At 45.1% G+C, this 27,947-nt stretch overlaps 1 protein-coding gene across 1 annotated transcript; it reads left to right on the top strand.

Moving 5' to 3' along the window:
• The first annotated feature begins 3 nt into the window (after positions 1 to 3).
• C9H11orf98 (chromosome 9 C11orf98 homolog) lies at positions 4 to 27,831 on the top strand. Its single transcript, XM_078660604.1, has 4 exons — positions 4 to 160; positions 21,113 to 21,252; positions 26,256 to 26,347; positions 27,092 to 27,831. The coding sequence occupies exons 1-4, from the start codon at positions 113 to 115 to the stop codon at positions 27,229 to 27,231; spliced, it is 420 nt and encodes a 139-aa protein (XP_078516730.1). The 5' UTR covers positions 4 to 112; the 3' UTR covers positions 27,232 to 27,831.
• Positions 27,832 to 27,947: the final 116 nt, after the last annotated feature.

Here is a 27,947-nt window from a genome sequence, read left to right as displayed (position 1 = left end):
CCAATGTGAAGGCTATCTGGAAAAGGAGGCGTGTTGTGGTGAGCTGAGAGCGAGACTTGAAACGCACAGAGGCGGAGCGGATGCGAAGAAGAAGCTTTTCACGTGGTCAAAGATGGCTCCTGGACGTAAAATTAACAAATCTCTGACAGGTCCTAAAAAGGTGATTATTTTTCTTTAGAGGTTGTTCTTTTCTTCCATTCAAAGAACCTGTTTATCACCACCCCATTTCATTTACGTGCTCAGCAATTTTCTCGCACAGCGAGGGGACCTGTGACACGCTACCCCATCTATCTCTCTATGTATCCTTTCTACTAAACAGGCGATCTGATTTCTTCGTTAGTGTTGTCCTGCTCCGATGGCAATTCCCTTTTGTAGACCAAGCCTATTTTAGGACCCCTTGAATTATCTTCTCTGTTATAATCTTACTTCTTCATTTCGTCGATCCTGCAGTGGAGAATAGTAACTTGTGTATGTATAGTGCTACAAAGTCCCAGTCTGTAACAGAAAGCACTGTGAACATGCACATCATTATTTTAAACTTGCATTACACACAGCATAAGATTGGCTGCTACACAAAAAGGTTTAAGATAAAGTGTTTCCAAAATATAGATTTTTGCAGGGTGTACATAGAGCATTTTTGTGATTTTGTTTAACTCTTTTAAAAGCACACGATTTGCATCTTACCGTGCAACGCCCTTAACGATAGCCCTAAAAAAAATATGTGTGTCATCAGGATGCAATTTTTTATGCGAACTGTCTTTTTAAAAAAAAACATTACACATCTTAGCAGGTAGCTCCCTTACAGTACCTCTCAAAATGAATAAATGTGTATCACCAGGAAGTTTTAGGGGATTCCATCAGTTAAAGCCAATTCCGGCTACCAGGCGCTCTTTACATTTTCAGCATTTGTGCACATATACACTTCTTTCAGGCAATCTGCCAAGAAGGCTTGTTTAGCGGTCTCCCCCTCCCTCAGTTTCACAGCTCAGGAGGCTACCTGAAAGACACTTTAGCTGAAGCTTTTCAGCTCCCATAATTAACCTCCCCGGGATGGTTGACTTTTGACAAAAAGTAGGGGAACTGTTTTCCTAAAATAAAACAAGCGTTGGCATAGCCAATAGGTCTCGCCTTTGGGACCTTATAAGTGTTTAGCCATGCACTAGTTGATGTTGTTGCACCAAGGATATTGTGCTGCATAACTAAATGCTTATAAGGTCCCAAAAGCGAGACCTATTGGCTATGCCAATGCTTGTTTTATTATCTTATTGCCTAAACTACTCAATTCCGATATATCAATATACCGCACTTCCTATAGGTGCCGCCGGTGTGACTGACAGCGGAGACACACTCGGGTTATAAATAAAATTTGCCTCAGTCCGGTTTACGCAGATGGTCGGTTTTTAGGATGACCCAGAAGATCAAATCTTCTCTGAACCAGTACAGTGAATGAGATTAAATCTGATGTCATTGATTAGTTATTTAATGCACATTCCCTGCCTTGTAATTACGGCGAGTTTGGTGCACCCTGGACCTCACAACCTATCAGGAAAACCTATTTTATTTCATTGGCACCCCTCATCCCTTTATAATTGTCTGTTCTGTGACCCCCCTCATGCCTGCCTTGGAGTTTTTGTAACCTCTGCCTCACTGCAGTCTCTGACTTCCCTTCCCGGGGTTCCCTTTTCTCACTGTGTTGTCAAAGCCCTCTCCTTACCTGTGCTTTCTCCTCGCCCTCTCTGGCACCCCGGAATAGTGGCAGGTGATTTCGAAGTTAACTGGTAAGTTTGATTTGCTCGACATTAATCATGTACCAAGAAATTCATCTGGTCACAACCGCCTTTCCTGACCAATCTCCTGGGGAAGATTTGATTGGATCTACTTTGATGGTATAACAAGTCTATCTAGGAGATAGAATAAGATGGCACTCTTACTAAAAAATATTTATTTTCTAAGGACTGGTCATATTAATAGCTCACAGAACATTGGATCAAATCCAGTTTAGTATCGCCCTGCACACTAGTGTAAAGTAATTTCATCTCCCGCCCATCCCGAAAGGGCCAACCTATTTTCTTATACTTATTCTATAATATGTTAAGTGTGAAGCAAGCTAAATATAGATTTTTTGGGTAGCTTTTGTGAACACGCCATCTAGCATATGTAGAAAACAAGCATTTCAATGCAACAGGTCTCACATTTATGCAAGTTTGAGCTATTGGCGTTGTAAATGACAATGCCTTTATTTTTGTTTTAATTTTTAAAACATAAATAAAAGGCATTGTCGTTTACAATGCCAATTGCTTAACTCCTTAACCGCGTCACAAATTTCGCCGCGGTGCAGGAGTTCTAAAGAGTGGGCAGGGCTGCGTTGGCCAACGGTCATGCGCAGCACTGGGCAGGTAGGGCTTGCATCGGCCATTGCCCAACTCGAACATTGAATTGGTTAAAATCGCGTAACAGAGACCTGTTGCATTGCAAATGCTTGTTAAGGATGGAATTGAAACTCGACCGGACTGGATTGGACTAAGACAGAAGACACAAAACACGAGAACAGGCAGGTCAGTGCCTTATTTCTTTTTAATAAATATCCAATAAGCTTTAGACGGTAAAGCACAGATCATGGGCAAACGCAAATTAGCACAGACAGCTGGGAAGGGGGCTTTAAAGGCAGTAACATCCACTAAAACAATCACCAATTATTAAACTAATGCCCAGGATTTATTGAACAATGAAATTATCAAAGCAAAGGAAAGACTGACCGTGACTTACTCTGCCCTGCATGATGCAATGGATAAAGCTGCTGAGGAGGATACCCAGTGAATCCCCTGAACAAGAAAATATCCAAAGTACCATATGTATATTCCCTCCTGATGAGCGAAGACTCTCCGATAAATGACTCACCACCCTCCTTTGCAAATAAATCCTGCTGTCTGGCAGATTCATTAGTTACTAATTTGAACAAGCTCTCTGGAAGGGTGTGGGGAGTGCTCCATTAGACAAAATGCTATTTTGCCTATAGTACAGAAAATCCTTACACTGGTCCTGGTTGGTGTAACTACAGTGTATTACACTCTAGGTACGTAGAACAGTTTTTTTTAGATAAGATTTACTAACCATAATAAAGGAGTGCAGATTCCTAAACGTTGACATCTTGTTTTAATGTATTATTTTAACATTTATTACATTCCATGTGCAGATGACCCTGCTGCTTCACAGTGATGTCATGCTTAATTAAGCAATGCATTCTGCAAAGGCCAGGAGATAAGTAGTTAATCTTGTCGTCCTTCAACCCAACCAAGTCTTTAACAAAATTTAAAATGGGTGTTGTAGCATTTGAGTTGTGCTTTCCTCCACGAAGGCCTAAACGTACTTGCACAGTGGTCCTAGAAGTAGCTGCTCCATTTGTTATGCGTGGTTGACACCGCATTGGTCTGAAGAGTAGCTTTTGTTGCTGCACAAAATGCATCGTCTGCGCACCCATTACCTTCTCCATCACTAACCAATCCGTTTATTTTACTCCACCCCTCGGGGAGCATTGCGTCCTCTGGAGCTCTTTCGTTGAATAGACCAGCCAGCCTTCAGATATTTAATGAAGCAGAAGTGTGGGCCGGCCCATTTGTTATGCAACCTTTACGAGGGGCTGAGGAAGTGAGGGAACGTTGCCTACACATTCTTCAGGATTATATTTTTGGCCTAATAAAAGTCAAAAGTAGGTGAAAAAACTTGCAAAGCACAAGTTTTACTTGAGAAAAGATTAGCACTGAAGAGCATTGTTGAGGGAGAACTAGATTTTGCTAGAAATGTTTCCACAATCTGTGTTTAAAATTCTGTCAGGTTTGCAAAGTTATGATCATCGCTCAGCTGTAGACAGAATTCAGATTCACAGCCCTAGTTAATACAATTATAGCACCCCCGAACAGCAGAAAAAAAGAATGCAAGTCGCAAAAAAATATGTAGCCAATGGCCATATCTTGTGGCCATAAATATGCTCAATAACTTGGCAATCTGAAACATTGTTCATACTAAACAAATATGTAACTATTGCCACTTATTCATTTGAAATCTACTTGGACATGTCAGATCCCTTAACTAAATTGGCAATATAGAACAATGTATTTATTAATCTTTTGTTTATTCTTGTCCCCGGAGGGGAGGTATCTATTTTCTATACCTATCCTCGTAGTCTGTAATAACCTCATCACAGACTTCAGAGGAGTTCTGAATCATAATACATTTTGGGAAACGCTTGAAAACATGTTTTTAGTTCTATGTATTTATTTCTGTTTTATGTGCGCCTTCAGATCCTCTGGCACTTACAAGTTCTGCCACCACGTTAAGTGCCTAAAAGATTAAAACCAGAACTGAACCATTTTCAATGTTATGTACAACAAAGCCACAGTTTTGGCTTATTTAGCTTAAGCAGCTAAGAAAAATTGCCAAAGCTAATAGTCCAGGCTTGTTGTTGTATGTGCATTGTTACTCGTTGTATTATTTATCTGGATACAATGACAGAAGCAGCACATTTTTCGGGTAGGACACTATGCGAAGCATGTTTAATCAGTCCTTGTTGTTATGTGGGAAGCGGCTTGTTTTGGGCGGTTTTTAAAAGAATGCGGAACTTGTGCTCTATACAGAAAATTATATAACTACGGAGTCTGAGCTTTCGCCTTTTGAAATTTACATTCTCGGGAGTGGCACAGTAATCGAGGAGGTTCTTACTAGAATAGTTATTTATGGAGCGGGTAACTACAACATGGACACTGACAGGCACTGATAAAGATAGACAACAAGAGCTTAAGAAAGAAGGTTTAGAGGGAAGGTGGGCAGAAAGGTTGCATTCCTACATTTAAAAACAGATAAAAGGGACATCTGAATGAGAACGCTGGGGAATTAATTGTCATCATTAAACTTGCGGTGCACAATTAGCAGCTTCAGAAATGCGAGCTGTCAGCAATCATCTTGCAATAACACGCATGCGCGCCGCTCTTGTGCGCGTTCTAGCAAGCTGATCGCCACCAAAGTAGTATTTTTCAGAGCCCCAAAATGTCTCGGCCGAGACCAGCGCATGCGCTGGATCAGGCCGAGACTTAAAAAGTAAAGGCACGCCATGCCCCTTAGATCCCCCCCCCCTCCCCCCCCCACTTAGACCACTGGTGGCACGCCGATCTAGTGTGCAGTCACCATAAATCCCACAGTATAACCAGTCTTACCTATTGCACTGCCTTATCTTAATCATTTACTTGTGATTCCTCATCTGAAGAGCGAGTTGGAGGGAAGGAGCAGAGCCATTCTATGCGAAGGCCATATGGTCCGTTGTCTGTGGCACACGCTGCTGGGTGTATCACTCACAAACCTGTGTTACTCGTCTAGGGTGGCCACCTGCCATGGATGCATATCTGGGCAATGACATAAAAAATCATACACCTGTTCCAAATTCAGGACAAAACGTCAGTTATACGGACGCATTTGAGGAGGTCACAAAATAATTTTTAAAAAGTAGATGACAGACACAATACGAGTCAAAATTGATTTTTGTTTTCTGTTGTGTATAGTAAATAAATAGTACTAACTGAGCAAACATACACTTAGAGCTGGACATACTTAAGGATAATAAAACTAGCAAACATACACTTGCAAGAAAATTTGACAACCTCTTGCGCATTACCTTAGAGAGTGTATACTCTAGTAACAGGGGTATTGAACTCTTCTGTGCTGATGGAGAAAGAAACCAGCCTGCACCCCAAAGCGCAGCACTGGTCCACGTCACCTGTGTACTGGATATTGAACCGCCCCTCTAAACTGGGCTGCAGCGTATTGCTGAACAGTGCACTTTATTCGTCAGTTGAATACACTTTTATTATATGTTGCATCTCTTACAAGACCACCTGTTACGGGCCATTACCCATGTGGGTCATGCAGCGTCTGCCATCTGACGAAGCCAACAAAACAACTTAACCTTGAGTCGGGATCCATCTGGTACCAACGGTCTCACACAAATTGCAATTCCTCAAATGTTGTTTATTTGATTACTTGCCCGTGTGGCTTACGCTACGTGGGAATGACATCAAGGAAAATAAAGCAACGGGTGTGTGAGCACCGGAGCAACATTAGATGTCGAAAAGCGTGTACAAAGATGACAGAATTCCTAGCCACAGGCCATACTACCAACGATCTGTCCTGGACGATAATCGAGCAGCTAAAACCGGGTCCCCATTCGCAGCAAGCCTTATTCGAAAGGGAGCAAAGATGGATTTACCGTCTTTCTACTTACCGTCAGGGGCTTAATGATAACATGCCTTGGGGAACTGTCCTCAAATGAATTCTTACCACGCAAGCGGGTGTGTGTCTCTCTCTGTCTGGGTCTGTCTTTGCCATTTCATCCCACTGTCCTGATCTATACACAAGAACCACCGACTAAACCCCATATGGTTTTAAAAAAGGTCTCATATTACAGCATGGGGTTATGGGCGAGTCTGACTCTAGTTATACCCTGTGGTGAAACCTGGCCCTGGATATAGTTTGAAGGATGGGTTGCGCAACCAAAAAAGAAATGCACCACAAAACATCGCACTCTGTCCTGCCGGTTAGTGTGGACAGACTCCCCTGCCGAGCGCGCCTTTGCATTTGTGGAACCCCCTCTCTTTCCCTTTCCCTTCTGATTGTTGGCCAGCGAGATAATGTCGTGTATGGCTGCAGTTATTCTCGCCTACACTTTTTTGTGACTTTGGGGCTGAATTGATGGTCCAATAACCAACCGACATAATTACTATTGTTTGCACTCGTGAGGGATACTTAATAACGTTTTTCGAAAATGCTTTATTAGTCTGGCATTGGAAACATCATGAATGAGAAGGTTATCATTCTAGTTTCTGAAATGAAAAGTTGACGCTACGTAGTGACGTTCCTAACAACGCCGTCACACGTGACACGGAATGTTGTCCTTTTTCTTCCGGGTCCTGCTGGTGGAACGACAATATTCGGAGCCAGACGTGCACCGCTAGGCACCTGGTGCGATCCCGAAATCTTGGAAGTAAGTGCTGTCCGTCTATTACTGGGGAGAGGGGCTCCTCTCTCTCGACACCTTGTAGACGTAAAACCTTTAATTGTTTATTCCACAGAACTTCCAAACGGGCCCAGGTCTGTGCTCCATGAAGTAATTTGTGCATTTGACTCAAGTAAGCCTTTTTTCTCCACAACCGCCGTTTTTATTAGTACATCGCTCTGCCTTAAACACAGGGCGACCATTTGCCTTAACTACGTGTGGCGCCTGGTTTGTTTTCTTTCTTCTTAAAGAGCTACAGATATAAATGTTTGTGCCGATATTGAGAATACGAGGCAGTAACTTGCCGGGTGTATCTCTTCTTTTTGCCCCACCATAAGGGAAGGGAGGCAGTGGTAACTACCTAAAAAGCAAAGGTGGTTAACCCCCTTTTTTTCAAAATGGGCAGGAATGAGCTAACCAGATAACCAGGGTTTTGAATAGAGCAGTGGCCCCGGATGGGACGTGCATTTTCCTTTCTCTTCCCTTTTTTATTGAAAGAAACACCCAATGTTGATATGCCTGTAAACCGCTTTTGTGAGAAAGCTGATGACATGACAGAATTATGATGAGCAATTTGTTCCCATGTTTTCTTTTACAGGTAACCTCCGGTCTAAGAACTACCTAAAGACCATTGTTCATGGTAAAACCGTGAGTTTTCCACATACGACCAGAGGTTAGGGTACGCCTTAGCGTGCGTATACCGCCATGGTCTCACTATTTACAAAGGTCCTGATGAATGCTTAGCGGAACTTGCTATTACAAGCAGAAACATGTTCATGTCGACCACATTTTACATTCCATAAGATCTCCCAGCTCCATTGTTCAGTTGGTATTGATCCTTCATCTGTTTTTATTAGTACCCAAATCACCTAAAATAGTTTTTTTCAGGGAGCTTTTGGCTACTTTTTAATTTGCACTATTTTACTTGCACAAAATCACAACCCGCTCCGCTGCAATTGCAGGCGTCGTAGCACACCGGAACGGCACTCGGCTGATCCGGTGGGGACCCAATGATGAAGCATGTCACCAACCAGGTTGGTGAGTGAGGGTCCTTTTAAAAACATTTGTGTGTTTCTTTCAGTGTGTTTTTAAACAGTCACTCTTTCGTTGTTATTGGATCTCTTACAAGACCCCCAACTGCACTGGGGTTGGAACCATTAGATTTATTTATCAGTTGCCACTATTGACTGTTTTCTTTCTCCTACGTGTTGAGTGTGAGGGTTAATTTAATTTTAGGATGGGTGACAAGCAATACTTTAATCTTTGCTTACTTTAGATGATGTTTGTTTTGGTTTGCCCTGGGTGCAGTAATCTGTTCATGACAACCGTTTGTAACAACTCACCTACCCCCCCCCCCCAACACACTAATGAGCAAACCAACTTCTGTTATTGTAATCTACAATAAATAAACTGAGTAAATGAATTACATTATTTTCTAGAAAGCACAATACTAATCCCAATAAATAATACCAGCTGGACTAATAATGAACCTTAGGTTCTGGAGTACCATGCTACTCGCCATAAAGCACTTCAACTCCTTGTCAGGGGTAGGGAGCGTTATATGAATACAATTCAATATAACCTTTTCTAATTCTTAATTATGTTTTACTGGATATGTTCCACAAGTGCTTCTTTCCAGTTTATATTTTTTCCGGTATATTTTACTGTTACCATTTCTCCGAGCTTTTGAGACATTCCTATTTTTATTGCACTGCAAACGCTGGGAGAGGGAGAAGGCAAGAGAGAACGCTCATGGGTGACAGCTGGCTTAGGCTTCAGGCCATTACCATGTTTGATATACTGCTTACATTTGCTGCTGAGGATAGTGGCCCTGTGGAGGGTGTGCAGGGAAATTGCAAAGAAATGCTGTCCGCTAAAGTACTGTTAATGGACATTTATACCACATAAAGAACAGTCCCTAATAACAGACACATTGTCGCACTGTGTTTGTTGCTACCGAAAGGGGGGGGGGGGGGTGTAAAAAAGAGGACCTCATTTTGGGACCAGGAAATTACCACTCCTATCTGGAATTCACACTGACTGGAAATCATCTGGTTGATAGTGCTCCCAAAGTTTCCCTAGGTGCAGGTACTTCTTGGAGAACAAAGAAATTGGGGTTCAGGGTGATAGATGTTTTTCACAGGTTGCTGAAAGTTTGGCTTGGGTATTCTATTAGCTGAGAGTGACCTGGGCTTTTTTTTCAGAGCCTAAACTATTTCAGAGATGACTGTTCTCTAGGGTCTCTATAGTTTAGTCTGTTTCTTTCCGGAGCTTTTGATGTAAGAGCAATGGGACTTATTTAAAGGAGCCTGTGGCATAGCAGTGAGAGACCTTCAAAGCTTATTTCTTAGCTTTCCCAAACATATACCTTCCTGCACAGTTGTGAGGATAGAGGCTGGCTCCTTTTTTAGGAGGTGTATCATTCACTTGGTGCATCTCCTTTCATATTTTTGGTGGTTGATCATTCTCCTGGATTGACCTTTGGGGGCCTCAGTCTTTATCTATAGGCCCCTAAAGTACCATGAGCTGCCCCACCCAGCATCTGGATGGAAGAGGGTTTATGATTTTTTTGAAATACGATGAACCGTCGCTGAACTGGGCTGGGCTTGTTTGTGTCCCTTAAATAAAAAAGTTATGTTGTTGAGGTAAACAGAATATCAGTGCAGGATGGAAGAGGAGGATCCCACTTCTAAGTAGAATTAAATGTTTAACGTTGAGACAACATCAAGCCTTATATAAACCCCTTACAGGAGTAATATAAGGATGGTGGCAGGGCAACCGTGTGAATACTCTAAGGTTAGCAACTGGTCGAAAGAACCACTGCAACGTTCGGTATTAAAATGAGGTGGTTTCATTAACAGAATTGAATAATTGTGTTAGGTCTCTTTGAAGGACCTGTCAGCATGATGGATTAGATTAGAAATGTGATTTCTGTATTAGAGGTCCTCCCTGTAAAGTGTTAAAGGTATTCTGTTATTTTAGTTGCTTGTTTTGTGCTTTATGCCACCCTAAAGCCGCGTCTTCCACAAACTGCTGTTGGCATCTGGCATTAGTTGATTGGTCCGAAAGAAGGAGCGGAGGAATAATAAGGCGGTGGGTGTGAGGAATCTTGGTCGAAAAGTATTGGAAATCAGGTTAGACAGGTAAACAAGCATTTACAATGCAATGGTCTCGGCAATATTATAGGTAGAGCTATTAGAATTGCTCATTATTTTTTTATCTTTTGTATCCCTAAATAAATGGCATTGTCATTTGTATTGGCATTAGCTTTGTTTTTTGCATATGTGATAACTATTGCATTAGCAGAGAGAGAGTGAGGTAGTGAGAGAGAGCGAGTGAGGTATTGAAATAGAGAGAGAGTGAGGTAGTGAGAGAGAGTGAGGTAGTGAGAGAGAGTGAGGTAGTGAGATAGAGAGTGAGGTAGTAAAGAGTGAGGTAGTGAGGGAGAGGGATGTTGTGAGGTAGTGAGATATAAGCATAGAGTGATGTTGTGATGTAGTGAGATAGAGAAAGAGGTAGTGAAAGAGAGAGTGAAAGTGAGTTAGTGAGATAGAAAGAGTGAGGTAGTGAGATAGAGAGTGATTGAGGTAGTGAGTTAGAGAAAGAGAGTGAAGTTGTGAGGTTGTGAGCTAGAGAGTGAGGTAGTGAGAGAGTGAGGTAGTGATGTTTTGAGAGAGAGAAGTTGTGAGGTAGTGAGATAGAGTGGAGTAGTGAGAGATAGGTAGATAGAGAGTGAGGTAGTGAGAGACAGAGAAAGTGAGGTAGTGAAAGAGTGAGGTAGAGGGATGTTCTGAGGTAGTGAGATAGAAACAGTGAGTGAGTTTGTGAGGTAGTGAGATAGAGAGAGTGAGTTAGTGAAAGAGAGTGAAAGTGACTTAGTGAGATAGAAATAGAGAGAGTGAGGTAGTGAGAGAGAGTGAGGTAGATAGAGTGAGACAGAGAGAGTGAGGTAGTGAAAGAGTGAGTTACTGATGGAGAGTGATTTTTGGTGGTGGTGAGATAGAAACAATGAGTGATGTGATGTAGTGAGATAGAGAAGGATTGAGGTAGTTTAAGAGAGAGTGAAAGTGAGTTAGTGAGATAGAAAGAGAGAGTGAGTTAGTGAGATACAGAGTGACGTAGTGAGTTGGAGAGAGAGAGTGAACTTGTGAGCTAGTGAGATAGAGAGTGAGTCAGCGAGAGAGTGTTGTAGTTATTTTTTGAGTGAGTGACTTGTGTTATAGTTAGGTAGTGAGAGTGATATCGAAATAGAGTGATGTTATGGAGAGAGTTAGTGAGAGAGAGAGTGAGATAGTGTTATAGATTTAACTTGAGTAGTGATGTAGTTATTTTTGTTTTGTGGGAGAGTGAAGTAGATATAGAGTGAGGTAGTGAAAGAATGAGGTAGTGAGGGTGAGAGTTGTGCTGTATTGAGATAGAAACAGAGCGATGTTGTGAAGTAGTGAGCTAGAGTGAGGTAGTGTATGAGAGAGTAAAAGTGAGTTAGTGTATTTGAGAGAGAGAGAGTGCGGTAGTGAGTTAGAGAGAGAGTGAAGTTGTGGGGTAGTGAGAGAGTGATGTAGTGAACTTTAGAGAGAGTGTGTCGTGATATAGTGAGAGATAGTGAGATAGAAATAGTGAGGTAGTATATAGAGAGAGTGTGAGGTAGTGAGATAGAGAGAGTGAAGCAGTGAGTTAGAGAGAGAGAGTGAAGTTGTGAGGTAGTGAGAGAGTTGTGAATTTGAGAGAGTGTGTCGTGATATAGTGAGGCAGTGAGAATGAGATAGTGAGATAGTAATAGATAGAGTTAGGTAGTGATGTAGAGAGAGTGAGGTAGTGAGATAGAGAGAGTGAAGTTGTGAAGTAGTGTGTTAGAGAGATAGTTCCTGTGGTAGTGATATTGTGATGCTGTGAGAAAGAGAGAGTTGAGTAGTGAGGTAGAGATTGAGGTAGAGAGAGAGTGAATGAGAGATAGTGTAGTAGTGTGAGAGATAGTGAGGTAGTGAGAGAGATAGTGAGTTAGTGAAAGAGAGAGTGAGGTAGTGATAGAGAGAGTTCGAAGGGACGGTATAGTGGAGCTGAGGAGAGAGTGAAGGGATGGTGCAGTGAGAGGCTGAGGAGAGTGCATCAGTGAAGGGACGGTACCATAAGAGACTGAGGAGAAAGTGCAGCAGTGAGTGATGGTGCAGTGGAGGAGTGAGGGCTGCAGCCTGGATGGGGGGCGGGGCTGAGCAGAGAGTGCAGCAATGAAGGGACAATGCAATGGGTGGCTGAGCAGAGAGTGCGTCAGTGGAGGGATGGTGCAGGGAGAGGCTGAGGAGAGTGCAGCAGTGAAGGGACGATGCAATGGGGGGCTGAGCAGAGAGTGCATCAGTGAAGGGACGGTGCAAGGAGAGGCTGAGGAGAGTGCAGCAGTGGAGGGACGGTGCAAGGAGAGGCTAAGGAGAGAGTGCAGCAATAAAGGGACGGTGCAGGGAGAGGCTGAGGAGAGAGTGCATCAGTGAAGGGCCGGTGCAGGGAGAGGCTGAGGAGAGAGTGCATCAGTGAAGGGATGGTGCAGGGAGAGGCTGAGGAGAGAGTGTAGCAGTGAAGGGATGGTGCAGTTAGAGACTGAGGAGAGTGCAACAGTGAAGAGACGGTATAGTGGAGCTGAGGAGAGAGTGAAGGGATAGTGCAGTGAGAGACTGAGGAGAGTGCACCAGTGAAGGGACGGTGAAGGGAGAGGCTGAGGAGAGTGCAGCAGTGAAGGGATGATGCAATGGGGGGGCTGAGCAGAGTGCATGAGTGAAGGGACAGTGCAGGGAGAGGCTGAGGAGAGTGCAGCAGTGAAGGGACGATGCAATGGGAGGCTGAGCAGAGAGTGCATCAGTGAATGGACGGTGCAGGGAGAGGCTGAGCAGAGAGTGCAGCAGTGAAGGGAGGGTGCAGAGTGCAACAGTGAAGGGACGGTATAGTGGAGCTGAGGAGAGACTGAAGGGATGGTGCATCAGTGAGAGGCTGAGGAGAGTGCATCAGTGAAGGGACGGTACCGTAAGAGGCTGAGGAGAGAGTGCTGCAGTGAGTGATGGTGCAGTGGAGGAGTGAGGGCTGCAGCCTGGATGGGGGGCTGAGCAGAGAGTGCAACAGTGAAGGGACGGTATAGTGGAGCTGAGGAGAGAGTGAAGGGATGGTGCATCAGTGAGAGGCTGAGGAGAGTGCATCAGTGAAGGGACGGTACCGTAAGAGGCTGAGGAGAGAGTGCTGCAGTGAGTGATGGTGCAGTGGAGGAGTGAGGGCTGCAGCCTGGATGGGGGGCTGAGCAGAGAGTGCAGCAATGAAGGGACGATGTAATGGGGGGCTGAGCAGAGAGTGCGTCAGTGAAGGGACGGTGCAAGGAGAGGCTGAGGAGAGTGCAGCAGTTAAGGCGACGATGCAATGGGGGGCTGAGCAGAGAGTGCATCAGTGAAGGGTCGGTGCAGGGAGAGGCTGAGGAGAGTGCATCAGTGAAAGGATGGTGCAGGGAGAGGCTGAGGAGAGAGTGCAGCAGTGAAAGGATGGTGCAGTGAGAGACTGAGGAGAGTGCAACAGGGAAGAGACGGTATAGTGGAGCTGAGGAGAGAGTGAAGGGATGGTGCAGTAAGAGGCTGAGGAGAGTGCATCAGTGAAGCGATGGTACCGTGAGAGGCTGAGGAGAGAGTGCAGCAGTGAGTGATGGTGCAGTGGAGGAGTGAGGGCTGCAGCCTGGATGGGGGGGGGGGCTGAGCAGAGAGTGCAGCAGTGAAGCGATGGCGCAGGGAGAGGCTGAGGAGAGAGTGCAGCAGTAAAAGGAAAGTGCAGTGTAAAAATAAAAATATGCCTTACCTCTAACATAAACTAAAATCAACATACATACCTGTCTGAACAACTCCGTGCACAGCGGTGCACATGGCTGAAGGGAATCACCACGGGCCATGTTGAACCTAGAAAAGAGAGAATAAACATAAGATTAGGAAAAAAAACCAAAATGGCTTACCTCTGAACGAAAACAACAACAACATACATACCCGTCTAAAGAACTTGAAATGTAAATCAATTTACCCTGACCTGTAGTTCGCAGCACAGACGATGAAGTCTAGAGTCAACTAAAGATATCGCTACATGGAATTGAAATGTAAAATGTGCACACAGTCATATTAAATGCAAAACATTACTATCTCCTAAACACTTTTGTCCTGAGGAATCAATTAAAAAAACAGCTAAACAATATCTATATATCTTAAAGAAACAAATAGCAATTATCTACTATCGATAAAATACAATGTCTAAAAAAAGTACGCCATATGGCATTGTCATTTGTATTTTTTTTTTTGTGTGAAGTGGAACTGCACTCCTGTACTCAATTATTAGAATGAGTTATGTGGATGGTGAAGAAATCTTAGCGTGCTTACTAGTGTGAGGGTTGTGTGCCAAACTCCCTCCTAAGTAACAAACATGTAAATACAAGCCCTGGGCAACCCAGGACTGCTAGTCGCACAGCGATTGGGCTAAACGCCTCTGTAATTTAAATGGAATTTTTCACAAGTATTCAAATTTCAGTTCAACATTTATTTTTCAAAAGGAGATTATCTGTATCTTCCACTTTATACATCGAAAAATATATTTGTGTATACTTGTTTCACAAAATATTCATGGTCAAAAACATGGAACACTTGAAAATATTAACACAACATATTTCCAGTCCAACTGAAATTGTAATAAAGATTCATCAATAATTGAAATTCGAAAAGCAAAACCCAATGCATTTCGGGTACATAGAGCACCCTTCTTCAGGGGATTAAATAGTTGCAAGCAAAATTCAGTAATCCTTGAGTGATTGGTCGTTCAAATTGCAGATTCAACAGGATCTAAAAAACAACAACAAACCCAAATTCTATTGAATGATTCCATATGTACAGGTTACATCTCGCAAGTGCGTGCTGGAGTGAACACTGCAGAAAAAAAGCTTCTAAAAGTACACACCACCATAAGACACCCGTGTTTCATGGAGCCAACACTAAAAATGTACAAGTCTAAACAACTTGTAGAAAAAACTAGTTTAAGTGGAAATATTTACGTGCTCGTAAAGGAAAAACATGCTCCTCACTGTGACAGCTTATAAAAACGTGCTGATAATAATTACACCAGGTGAACTACTGTTACCCTTTAACCCTGAGTAGCCTAAAGAAAACAGTGAAGTACGTACGGTCCTATTAGCAACTTTTGATCGCTCTTAGTTATTTGTCCTGCGAAAGGCCTCTCTGTGCCAACACCTGAATAATACATAAGTAACGGTCCATTACTACTACCATCCGACATACGTTAAATGAATCACTACTAAATCCTAACCAAATAACTTCTCTTACCGCCACTCTTCCAAACGAATCCACGCACTGTTCCGTGGTGTTTGACCTGCTGCTCTCTGTGTTTAAATGAAAACTTATGGTGAGTTATCTATTGCGCGGCTGCCGCCCTAGCCTAGAGTTTCAAATGTTACACGATACAAACACTAACCTGGCGCCTCCAACAACGGCGTCCTGAAGGATTTCCCGGTGCGAGTCCGCCCTGTCGATCACATGGTGCGGAACTCGCCCGGTGTTTACTTCCTCGATCGACACAAAGAAGGCATTAGTATTGGCATTAGTTTTTATTTTTGCGTATGTGATACCTATTGCATTAGCAGAGAGAGAGTGAGGTAGTGAGATAGAGAGAGCGAGTGAAGTATTGAAATAGAGAGAGAGTGAGAGTGAGGTAGATAGAGACTGAGGTAGTAAAGAGTGAGGTGGAGAGGGATGTTGTAAGGTAGTGAGATAGAGAAAGAGAGAGTGAAAGTGAGTTAGTGAGATAGAAAGAGTGAGGTAGTGAGAGAGTGAGGTAGTGATGTTTTGAGAGAGAGAAGTTGTGAGGTAGTGAGAGAGTGGAGTAGCCCACACAGAACAGCCCACACAGCTCTCACAGCCCACACAGCTCTCACAGCCCACACAGCTCTCACAGCCCACACAGCTCTCACAGCCCACACAGCTCTCACAGCTCTCACAGCCCTCACAGCCCTCACAGCCCTCACAGCCCACACAGCCCTCACAGCTCTCACAGCTCTCACAGCTCTCACAGCTCTCACAGCCCTCACAGCTCTCACAGCCCTCACAGCTCTCACAGCCCACACAGCTCTCACAGCCCACGCAGCTCTCACAGCCCACGCAGCTCTCACAGCCCACGCAGCTCTCACAGCCCACACAGCCCACACAGCTCTCACAGCCCACACAGCCCACACAGCTCTCACAGCCCACGCAGCTCTCACAGCCCACGCAGCTCTCACAGCCCACGCAGCTCTCACAGCCCACGCAGCTCTCACGGCTCTCACAGCCCACACAGCCCACACAGCTCTCACAGCCCACACAGCTCTCACAGCCCTCACAGCTCTCACAGCCCTCACAGCCCTCGCAGCTCTCACAGCCCACGCAGCTCTCACAGCCCACGCAGCTCTCACAGCCCACGCAGCTCTCACAGCCCACGCAGCTCTCACAGCCCACGCAGCTCTCACAGCCCTCACAGAGTTCCAATCCCACCCAGCCACTCTACCACAGTGGCCGGAAGTGAGGCCCCCCCCCCCCCCCCCCAATGGGATGCTGGCAAGGGGTTAGAGGCCAGGCCCACCTGAGGGTCCCGGGGAGCAGCGTCTGGAGGCAGGAGGCACTGACCGGAGGGAGAGGCCTCCAGAGACAGCTTTCCATCTCTAACCTCATGTTAGCACAACACAGCACTCTCCCACAGCGCAGCCTTTAGGTCCTCGACCTAAAAAAGCGAACCTGACAGAGCCTTGATTTCATATCTGTAATTTGTCTGGCATTAGCTACATTCCCTCTCAGTCTCGGAATGGAGAAGGCAGGAGCCTTTGGAGAGTGCTCCTGTCTAGCATCGTGTCTTTCTACGAGCAGGGAAGAGGGTTGGGGGAGCAGCTTGGTTACCAAAACAAGCACTGAATGCAAATTGCACTCATTTGCATAGTTCAGGTTGTCCAGAAAATCTGGCGAGTCAGAGGCACCGTTACAAAACAAACCAGCTTCTTTAAAGACGCAGTGGAACATTCCCAAATCAAAGTATATTTAACTAGACATCAAGCACAAAAAAGTAAACTTCGTAATCCTTAATGGGCATATTGAAAATGTACACATTTATCCGAAATGCGCCACAAGGACGTTTTGTTTGTTTCCTGTGGTGGGGGCGCCATGGTTTGCATCGTTGGAAGATTACTTTACCTACCTGCAGGATGGTAGAGCGCAGTGGCAGCTGGTAGACGGTTAACGTGGTAGGGTGTAAATACCTACCTTCGATATTATCAACTGTTGCAGATCCATCACTTGCCGCTCACAGGGACAAACCAGCACTGACGACTCGGCTATGGAGTCTTTGGAAGTTGATAGCGTGTACTGCTGAGTTGTACCAGGTACATAGCTGCTATGGCTGCTAATTCAGTTTTACACCAAAGAATGCATTGATTATATTTTGTTACATTTTCTGCTCCTTTAATAGTTTTTTGCATGCACTGACTCCTTAAAAGCTAACGCCACGTCCTGCCCATGCAAATTTGCTGCAGATTGAAACGAAATGCTTTTATATGTTAAACGAAAACACATTTTGAATTCTTTACCATATTTGTTACAGGACGATAGTTGCACCATTTACATGCCGAATATTATTGTTTCGTGCTCTAGCATGCCCCATCTACTAGCACTGAGGTGGGCTCAGAGGGTGAATGCTCTCTGGAGACCCAATGGCAAAGATGGACGCAATTTGGGTAGGGATGCAAATGGGGGCACAAAATGTAAAAGCTCCCCCCCCCCCCCTCTCGTCGCCTTCTGCTACCCGTGAACAATGTTCTAGGAATGAGTTAGTCCAAAATATTTGCCTACGATTTTCCTGCACGATCACTGGTCCCATATATGTACTGTGGGAATTGAGACACTAACCAAGGAGGATCTTATTAATTGCATCCATTTGGGCAAGAGAACCATGGCACTACACGCTACTGTAAATGGCCATGCACGTAAATGACAATTTTACATGCGTCTAATGAGTTATCCTACAGAGAACGCCACCAGTCTCTTTACGACACCTTAATGTCATGCTCACACGGCTCATGGGACCCCCTTCCCAGCCCGTGTATTGCATTCGTCATACAAAATCCACCTGCAGACGAAACAACTTTGTGTTTATTATTTTTGAAGCCCATTTTAGAAATCCTATTTGTAAGTTGGGCCGTGCATGATAGATAGATATTCAAATTTGAGTGTTACACCAAGGCTAAGAGTGGGTTCCTGGGCAACATACCACTTGCAAACATCTGTAAAGCTGCAACATGGACTACACAGCGCACCATCACAAAGCATTACTGTGTAGGCATTCATGCTTTTCTGTCTGTCAACATGTGATCTACAGCTACACAATCTTCAAACAGAAAATTTCACTTAGCCATAACTATCGGTTTGCATCTGTAGTGGTATAGATTCACATTCATCCTCGCACCCCAGGTTTGAGCATGCATTCAGATGTTTGTAACATAATACACATTAATATCAAAGTTTCAGTGTACCACAAGCTGCCTAACCTCATGTTACCACAACACACACCTTGTTTGTCATGCTCCCCAGCCCCACACGAGCTCACCTGACCGATCTCGCCACCTCCAGTCTGTGGTCCCAAAGCGATCGCCGAATCGTTCCGGTTTGGACGGGCTACTGGGTGTCTCTTGCCCTTTCTCAATCAGCCTCTGGGCTCAGCACAGGTCCAGGCCCGTCCTCACGGCCCACCCAACACGGTGCAACCGGGCTCATTTCCTTTTCCGTGGGCCAATCTACCCTCGTGGGCAGTCAAGCAATGCAGGAGCCCTTCCGTATTTCTGGGTCTCCGCTGGCAGTTCTCTTGTTGGAGCCGGCGGCTCTCCCAGTTTACAGCCTCCGCAACAGTGCAGCCAAGGACGCGGGGTGCTGAAGATCCGGTCCCGGAGTGTCCAGAACGGTCCCCGGTCCTGCTGGCGGCGAGAGAGGCTCTGGGGCCTGGTGTAGCCCCGGTCCTGCTGGCGGCGAGATAGGCTCTGGGGCCTGGTGTAGCGAGGCACGCCAGGGCCTCAAGTTTCGCGGCTGCCCGGGGGGCCCTGGGTGGTGAGCGGGCCGAATGAAAGGAGAGGCGTGGGGCGGCTGGCGGTCTATACCTGCTCCAACGCTGACCCTGCCGGACTGCCCATATTTGTCATCGGTGGCCCGTGAGAGCTCAGCGGTGCAGCTGGCGGCCGCCGGGGTGATTCTGTCCGCGACGAGGAGACGCAGAGACGCCCAAACAGACAGCGAAAATACACGGCGAGCGGGAGGGGGGGGGGGCGGGAAACAGACCGGGGGAGACGCAGAGACGCCCACCGAAACAGACAGGGGAAAGAAGGCACAAACGGACATCGAAAATACACGGAGAGCGGGAAACAGACAGGGGGAAGAAGGCACGGAGGGAAACGGACACGATCTTACCTTCACTGCGAAGGATCCAAAATGGCGGACACAAGCTTCCGGATTTTTTGGGTTTGTGGGCGTGGTTTTGATGTTCTGAGTGACAGACAACGTCACTGTCTAAAGAACATCAAAAATGACGCCCCCAAATCCGAAAAAGACGGGGCTTGTTTGGGGTGACGCATCTCTCCTCCAATGGCTGGCCTCCGTTTAGGAAGCCAGCCAATGAAGGAGAGCCAGGGCAGGGAGGCGGGACCTTCTGCGCTACTAAGAGTCATTAAATCTCCGGCCTAAGACTGCGCAAGCGCAGCCTTTTAGGCCTTCGACCTAAAAACCAACTGGGCTGAATATCTGCTTGTAGCCGTCAGCGAGAACATGGGGAGCAGAATAATTGCTGTGCTAATGACTTTTGACCCTACAGCCTAGCAGAAACATTTATACGGTTACCCCTTTTGCAAGCATCTGTATACCCTTCATTCAAGGTTTCTAAGATCGGTTTTCCTATAGAAAGGTCTGAAAAGTAGACTATGCCTTAAAAATATACATTTAAGTCTGGAAAAGTGGTGTCTATATTTTGCTTTATTAAGGAAGCCTTAAGAAGGAGAGCTAGGTTTTTTGCACTAACCATTAAGTCCTCATTCATAGTTCCCTCATTAACCCTGCATGGAGATACTGGGACTGAAATTAACCATTCTGGTTAGTATGTCCCTGGGAGTTAACAGGGATTATAAATTAAACTCCTGGCAGTGGGGAATAAACTACCAGACCCAGAATTAACGATTCCTGCATGAAGATAATGGGTCTGAGATTAACAATGTTGGCCAGCATGCCCCACTGAGTTAACTAGGATTATGATTTAAACTCCAGGCATTGGGAAATAAATAAGCTGGACGAGTCAGAATTTCCAGATTATTTAACAGATTTTTGCAGATTCTGGGGAGTTTACGTTAAGTGTTACCTGCTCTCAGGCAGTAGTAAATATCTGATTGAGGAGGCAGTGCTTGTTCGGCTGGTGGAGGTGCATGGAGGGCATCTTGGTGACGTAGAGGCTATTGTCTATCGAGGGGAGAATTTTCTACCCCTCTCGTGCTGGAGGGGTTGCCAGGCTGTGCCTCTGCCTGCAGCCCCATCCTTTTACCGAGTGCAGATCCACAAAAGGTAAAACCGTGCCTGGTGTTTCTGGACCTAATGGTTTTTGTACCTAAATGCCCCTGCTCATCTATAGTTGCCCAAAGCGATATTCCCTCTGAAAAACATCTTTGGTCACATGGTAATGATAAGGCCTAATAAGAAATGAGTTGGCACATAAGGGAATTACCTATTTTTACTTGCTCTGTTGTGTGGGGCTGAGACTCGTACATTCTGTGAATTAAGTCTCCTTACAAATTCTACATTTGTAAGGTGATGGAAGGTACACAGCGAGATTCTGCTAGTATGTAGTGTAAGAAAATGTGTCCGAAGACTATATTAGATGACTTGTGTGTTCCAGTGGATACGACATTTATTCTAATTATTTTCTCATTTTAAGTACATATTTTTCTGTAGGAGTGCTTTATGTGAATGGAGGAATCTAAATGATAAAAACATGTTGTAATCCAAACCATAGGAGCTGGGGAAGAACTTGTTCAAGCAGCGCCGTGTCCTGAGCAAGCGTAAGCATCAGAAGCATAAGATCACAGGCGCCAACATTGCAGGAACCATTGCAGACCTGAGTCTCTTCACTGCGCCTCATCTGAAAAAGAAGGGGTGAGTGTGGACACAGGTGGGAGGAAATATAGGGATGGTGAAAATGTCTTGCCTCCTCCATACAGACCCTTTGATGCCTTGCAGAGCTAGTTGCAGCTGTCCTGAGAGAAGTCAGTAGATGTTGGTCCTAATAAGATGGTCATTTGCATTCCGGATTCCCAATTTCTATATGCTTCTCTCCCCTTTCAGGAAATAATATCATGTATGCTTGCGCTATTATGGATAATCTCATTTTAAAAGGATTAAAACATATAAAGAATGTTCTCTGACAACCAGTCTCGTTTGTCTGGGCATTCCTGAATCTTTAAGTCTCCATGCTGGGTGTTTTCACGATGTGAAGGGTGGATGCCATAGTTTAATGCTTCACGCTGGGTTTTTGGTGATGTGAAGGGAGGGTGTTATTGTTTGTTGTAACAATAACTAAAGAGTGGCCTAGAATTGAGTATTACTAGCAGCAGTAAAACATTTGGCTTGTAAGCAATATCAGCCTTTAGGTGGTTTTATCCACTTGATTTGGTTTTTAGTGACAATACTTCCACCCAGACTGGATAGGCAGTGTATAGTGGCGTGGAAGTAGGATTTGGTTTGAATAAGTCTTACACGGAGACTGTACTTCCTTTTGAGCATTCATTTTATTCTGGTATTTACTGACATGGAAACTCACACAGTTTTTAAAAAAAAATTGTTTTGCTAGTACCTGAGACACACTAATAATACTTCCTTTTAGATGTGTTCATTACATTGGGTTCTGTGCTGATGCATGTGGCATAAGGTAAACAGGATCACATGGGCATTTCACTCATATGGCCAAAGAGTGGTTTCTTCTGAAGCACATAGCTAGTAATAGAACTCTGGGGTAATTTGTTCATAACGTCATTTTTACCAAAAGTTTCTCTCAAAGATGTCGCTAACATCCACAACTCTTTGAAAGTCATCTCCTCTGAAGATCATGTTTTACTATTATCTACTGCCATTGCCCTCCCTGGAAAAGCTCACTCACCATTACTTACCATTATCAAATCAATGACCCCTCACTCAAAGCATCTTCCCGGAAACTCTTAAGACAGTAAAAGTCCTCCAGCTGCTGAAGAAACCTACACTACACCCCAATGATGACGTCTACTGCAGGCACATCGCTCATTTTGCTTTCATCCGCAAGATCATCTAAAAAGCAGATTCGCGCAGTGTCAAGGTGACCTGAACATCAACCATCTTTTGCACTTGCACTATCAATCCAGCTTCAGATCATGCTGTAGCATGGCAGCAGCTACCTCAAAAATCATAGATGACACCATCCTGACCACAGATAAAGATGAATCCTAATTGCAGGTTGTTTTTGCGTGCCATAAACACCATTGAACACCCCACCCCCATCCTTAAATCTTGAATGTGGTTCAGTCGCTTGGAACATTTCCATAGGGTTTCATCTTGTTTTCTGTTATCGTCATCTTTTACATGGAGTTCCCTAGGGTGCTGCTCAGTGGTAATAGCATCAAAATTCACCAACTGGCAACCATCATACAAATGTATTTGAAAGTCTCCTCTGCTCCAGACATCCATTGCATGAAACATTGCCTTCACTCATCCGTGTAGGAGAGTAGGCTCTGCTTCCTATGGTTACCCCCACTTTTTGCTGTGATTCTCTGGTTTTTCGACTTTAGTCTGACTGTGGCCCTGCTAATCAGGCCCACAGCCTAGCTGTTCTCTCTCTAAATTGATACCATGTACTTTAGGTACATACCAGATTGGTTACTGGGTCACTCTTGTGAGCCCCTGTATAGTGTACCATAGGTACCCAGGGCATAGGTGCACCCTAGGGCTACCAGGGGCTGCAGCATGTATTGTGCCACCACTGGTTTGCCTTCCAAACTGACACCACAGGTCTGTTCACACAGCCTGGGTAAGGTGGTGTAAACACCCCTTACTTAGATTTAGTATACCTATATCTATACATACATATAGACACATATACACCTATAAGTCACTCCTATGGCAGGCCTTAACAATCCTGGAGGCAGAGTGCTTGGTTTTATGTGAGAGGGTGCCCTAGCATGAGCTGAGCCCCTCTGCAGCTTTCAGAACCATCTCCTTAAAGCGGTTCTATGATATAGCCATATCATATACTCTTAAGTGCATTATAATCCTCGCGGTTATTGCTAACTTTGGTTTGGCTTTATCAAAACACGTCGTGTAAGGTGCCAAACACTTTGGAATACTGACACCCCCCCCCCCCCTCCCACCGCCAGTCCTGGCGGCAGGGGTATCATTCCACCCTTCTAGAGGGAGAAGACCTGAAGTTACTGGTTTACCCGTTAACGTTAAACTGAGCCTCAGCATCACAAAATGGATGCTGCTGCCACAGACCCGAGTCTGACCTCCTGTTGCTGGACGAAACTCCGGCAGGGGAGGCCTGGAAAATAGGTTTCCTGTCCAAGGAGGTGCTGGCACCTCCCCAGACAGGCTTTTGTGTATTGGGGCAGGGAGGGCTGCATTCAGTGAATGCTTTCCAGACACTGCCTGGGGCACACAAGGTGCTCCAATAATTTCCCAGTTCAAACCGGTTGCTGGGGCACCCTGCCACAGCTCTGGTGCGAAACTGGACAAAGGGAAACGGGTGTAACCACCCCCTTCCCAGGTCCACCCATAGGAGGGACCTTAAGGGTATTCCAGCCCCTAAACTTAGTATAAGTATAGGAACCCAGTCACTAGGACTTTAGATTACCCTGAGCGAAACTTTGAAACATATATCTTGGACCTTCGACATTCCATTTCGACTGGAAGACGGAAGACATCTCCCTTGTGGTCAAGGAGTGACCACCCTGTTCAAACAGGCACCAACAGCAACTTTTCCGGTCTGCATTTTCGAGGCTTCCGCCGGATCCCGAAGAATCTGCGACACAGGACACAGACTTCCAGACATCTCTGACCCCGACCTTCGCTCACAGCAAAGCTGAGACCCGTGGCGGACACGAGAGACGTGGGACCGGAACTCCTGGACATCCTGCATTTTGCAAGCTGTCCTCACTTCACGAGGTAACTCTAAGTCGTGCATTGGGGTGCTTGAAGCCCCAGACCCGAGCACCATTTGCACCGAAGCTCAGAGGCCCCCACTCCACGAGTGACCCGTGGGCCCCGCTTTTGCATTTCAGCTCAACGCGTCTTTGCGGTTCCTAGTCCGTTGGCTAGTGAGCCCCCCCCGAAGACTTTCTTTTGCATCTAACTTGCTTTCCTGGTTGCTCCAGGCTTGCTCCAACTTCCCTGCAAAGGAGAAGTTCCTCAGACCTTGCTGGTCTGCACCAAAGCCAATCTCGACATTCTGTGTGGGTTGCATTTGCCAAGGCTTGTTGGGTCCAGTCCGGATTCTGACACCGCAGTCAACTAGATCCTTCGTGGGACAACTCAAATCCAGCTCTTGGTCGTCGTCGACGCCTCCTGGTCCTTGTGGCTGAAAAGACAAACTTCACATCTTCACCTAAAATCACCCGACATCTGGTGGGATCTTTCTTTCGCCGCCCTGGTCACTGGCAAGTGACCCAGACTCTGTCCCTTCTGCTTTCAGGTTCTACAGATCTTCGATCAACCCTTGGATCCACCCGGACACTTTTCCTTTGGTCGCCTGCAGCGCTTCTTTGCAGCTCTCCATTGAAAACGACGACGAAACCCCACACGAAAAGACACCTATGCACCCGGCTTCCCTGGGTGAGGTAACACGATTACTCCGGTGCTCCCGCGGGTCTTGACTCTCGAAGTGTCCTAGTTTAAAAGGGTTCCATCGTAGTCCATCCGGAGGTGTCCTTAAATTGTAAATTTGTAACTTGTTTGTTTCCCATAGAAAGTCAATGGTAACCTGTGGCTGTGTTTAGATACTGCACACGTCTCCCGTGGGCCTCCTAGTTCCTAACCTTTGGTTGTTTAGAGTAGCCCAGCGATTCCACAGGCCTGCTTTCTAATTCTCATGTGGTTCTTATACCACTATTTTAGTATATGGTTTGTGAGGCCCCTAGGGCATAACGTATACTGTGCAATTTATCATATGCTAATTGCGTAACTTGTATTGTACTTTTACCTCATAAAGAGTGCAGAGGGGTTGTGTTTAGATTAAATACATATATATTTGATATATACCTTGTATGGTGTCCTTTCGTTTGGTACTCAAGGGATTATAATTGGTAAAATAACTTGCTTAATACGCTCTCTAAAGTCTTAGCCTGATGACTGCTGGTCCATGCTACCACTAGGATAGCTTTCTAGAAGTTTGACTTTACAACCACCATCAATAAGGGTCGATTAGACTGGTGCAAGGTGCCCACTAGAACTAGTGGACATCATATGCCAGGCTGACTTCTCACAATCCGTTCCTGCCATTCGCCAAGAGCAACAAGCAATAACTAGTCCAGACCTGGCTCTCTGTATTGAACCTGCACAATTCGAATCACACCATTTATCTAATGCTAAGTCACTGAGATTCACCCTGGACACCAAACTCGCTTTCTGTGAACACATCACCAGAAAAGCCAAGACTGCCTGGTATCAGGCCTTCTCAGATGCCACACTTCCTTGCCCTGCACAATTAAGGGTGCCCAGCATGTTGCAGCGTGCCTCTTAACGGTCTGAAGCTATATGACCTGTATAGAACATCTTCAAAAGCAGCTGCATCTTCTGCAAAGCCGTTCACAGCCTTCTTCCCTGCCTTTGTGTCCTTCATTAATAGGCAGGAAGTGGAATCCACTGAGATGCCTCTTCAAAAAGATTTTAGATTAGAAACCAAGTCAGACTTTCTAAAATGCAGGTAGACCAATGAGTTCCGGAATTGAGAAGGAACAGGTAAAGATGGGGACCAAGCAGATTTTGTGGCGGTGAGTCTGCCTCCAAGTGAACATCCTTTGTCCTGTGCTTTGCCTGCCTTTGGTCTGGGATTGTGGTTGTTGACGGATGTCTTGTTGAGCTGTGTTGGTCTGATTATTGATTTCTCACAGCAGCCATTTTTCTGTTCACTCTGTCAGCTCTAAAGATATCACCACACTCTCTGGCAAAAAGCGCCGGAAGCTGCTGAAGCAAGTTAAGCACATGGAGAGGGAGAAGACCACCATGGACCGTAAGTTACCCATCTTTGGGCCACAGTGTAGACATGTGTTCCACGTAGGAAATTTCAGTGTGGTCTTATTTTTGTCACAAATTGCAGAGGAAGAAACTTGGAAACTGGGACCCCTGCTCACTTTAAACATGTGGTTGCATGACTTCACCCCTCCCCCCGAGTCTTTGTTATGTTCAACTCAATTCTGTGACTGAGTATTTCTTAATCGAAAAGGTGTCTGTATTGCCTTTCAGCATTAGCACAAAAATGCCTCTCCTTCTTTAATTCATGCTGATGTCTTTCGTATTTGACTTGGTCAGGCTTAAGATGTTTCTCTGTTCTAAATTGCCACTTTCCAATTGGAAACACCCTTTGTAGCTATGAGTGTTGGCTTTTTGCTCAATTAGTATGTCAAAACCACAACAGAAACTTAACATTTTTGTTGAGTGAAAACCGTGGAGTTCAGTAAATAATGTACCTAGCTCTAGTGTAATGTCGCAGTTAATTGAGTTTTGCAGTTTTTTTGACGAAAGTAAACATTTGTTTGTTATGTGGTGCTGCGGTGGAGGCTTGAATGTATTGGCATGGAGGCTCGTGTGCACCAGTGAGTTTGGAACATTTTGGATTTCCGTCTTAACATGCTTATAGAGGATGCTGGGATGTTTCTTGTAATCAACGTGTAATGGTGCAGCCCAATGAGGAGTGTGCTGTATTTATGGAATCCACACTGCTTACCTTTGCCTTATTTTTCTCAACTTCTTGCAGTCGAGGCTCCAGCCAGAAGCAGCAAACCAACTAATGTTATGGATGTTGAGCCAACCACTAAGCACAGAAAGAAGGCTAAGAAAGGCGCTGCTGCTGCAGATGTAGAGATGGAGGAAGCAGACATTCAGGAAGGAGAATGATTTCTGAAAAGAATTCCGGTTAGGCGAGCAAGAAGAATCCTGGAGGATTTGAAGCGTTACTGCTGACTGCTCCCAGCCATCCATTACTTTGGATAAACAAGGCCTCTTAAATGTGAACTTTTTACTTTAAAAAAAACTGTGAGGTGTATCACAGCCTGCTACCTGTGGCCCTATTTTGTATGAATGTGTCTGCTGTTGATACCATACCTTCAAGTTGCAGGTGTTGCAGATAATGTGTTTACTTGAGAACACAGAAAGAAGCGTTACTGCTTTCTAATGAATTGTTCCAGTGATTTACATGCATTAGTTCCTTCCCTTCCAGACATTCGCAAAATCTGACAATTTCTTGATTAGTTTATTTGCATCTGAAGTTCGTTAAATAGTTGTGCTTTTTGTGTAGTTTGTGTTAGTTTTGAACGTGAGCTTTTGGTGGTTGGTTGATAAACTAGGATGGAAAGAAGGCATTGAGATGGAAGGGCTACAGTGAGATTCATGCAGCCGACAGCATGGCTTAATAGGCCAACCACCTACTGCTGAGATGTTAGCAACTGTCACAAGTTTGACTCATTTTTTAGATTAATAAATTTAACAGTGTACTTACTCCTTGCGAAAAGGACCAGGCTGTGTGTCTTAAGCTCAGATTCCAGTTTTATTGTGTTTCGATCAATGGTTTAAAAATACTATGAGAGGGTCATCTAATTATAATACCCTCATGG

Source organism: Lissotriton helveticus, chromosome 9 (assembly GCF_964261635.1).
Source record: "Lissotriton helveticus chromosome 9, aLisHel1.1, whole genome shotgun sequence".
In the NCBI taxonomy this organism is placed as follows: Eukaryota; Metazoa; Chordata; class Amphibia; order Caudata; family Salamandridae; genus Lissotriton; species Lissotriton helveticus.
Note: the sequence above shows the minus strand (reverse complement) of the source record. Positions and strands in the feature narration are given on the sequence as shown.

Excerpts from the sequence above, each read along its gene's own strand:
- C9H11orf98 (XM_078660604.1), top strand. The coding sequence starts at position 113 with ATGGCTCCTGGACGTAAAATTAACAAATCTCTGACAGGTCCTAAAAAG. Across the intron at positions 161-21,112 it reads CTCTGACAGGTCCTAAAAAG|GAGCTGGGGAAGAACTTGTT; the intron begins GTGATTATTTTT and ends TCCAAACCATAG. Across the intron at positions 26,348-27,091 it reads GGAGAAGACCACCATGGACC|TCGAGGCTCCAGCCAGAAGC; the intron begins GTAAGTTACCCA and ends AACTTCTTGCAG.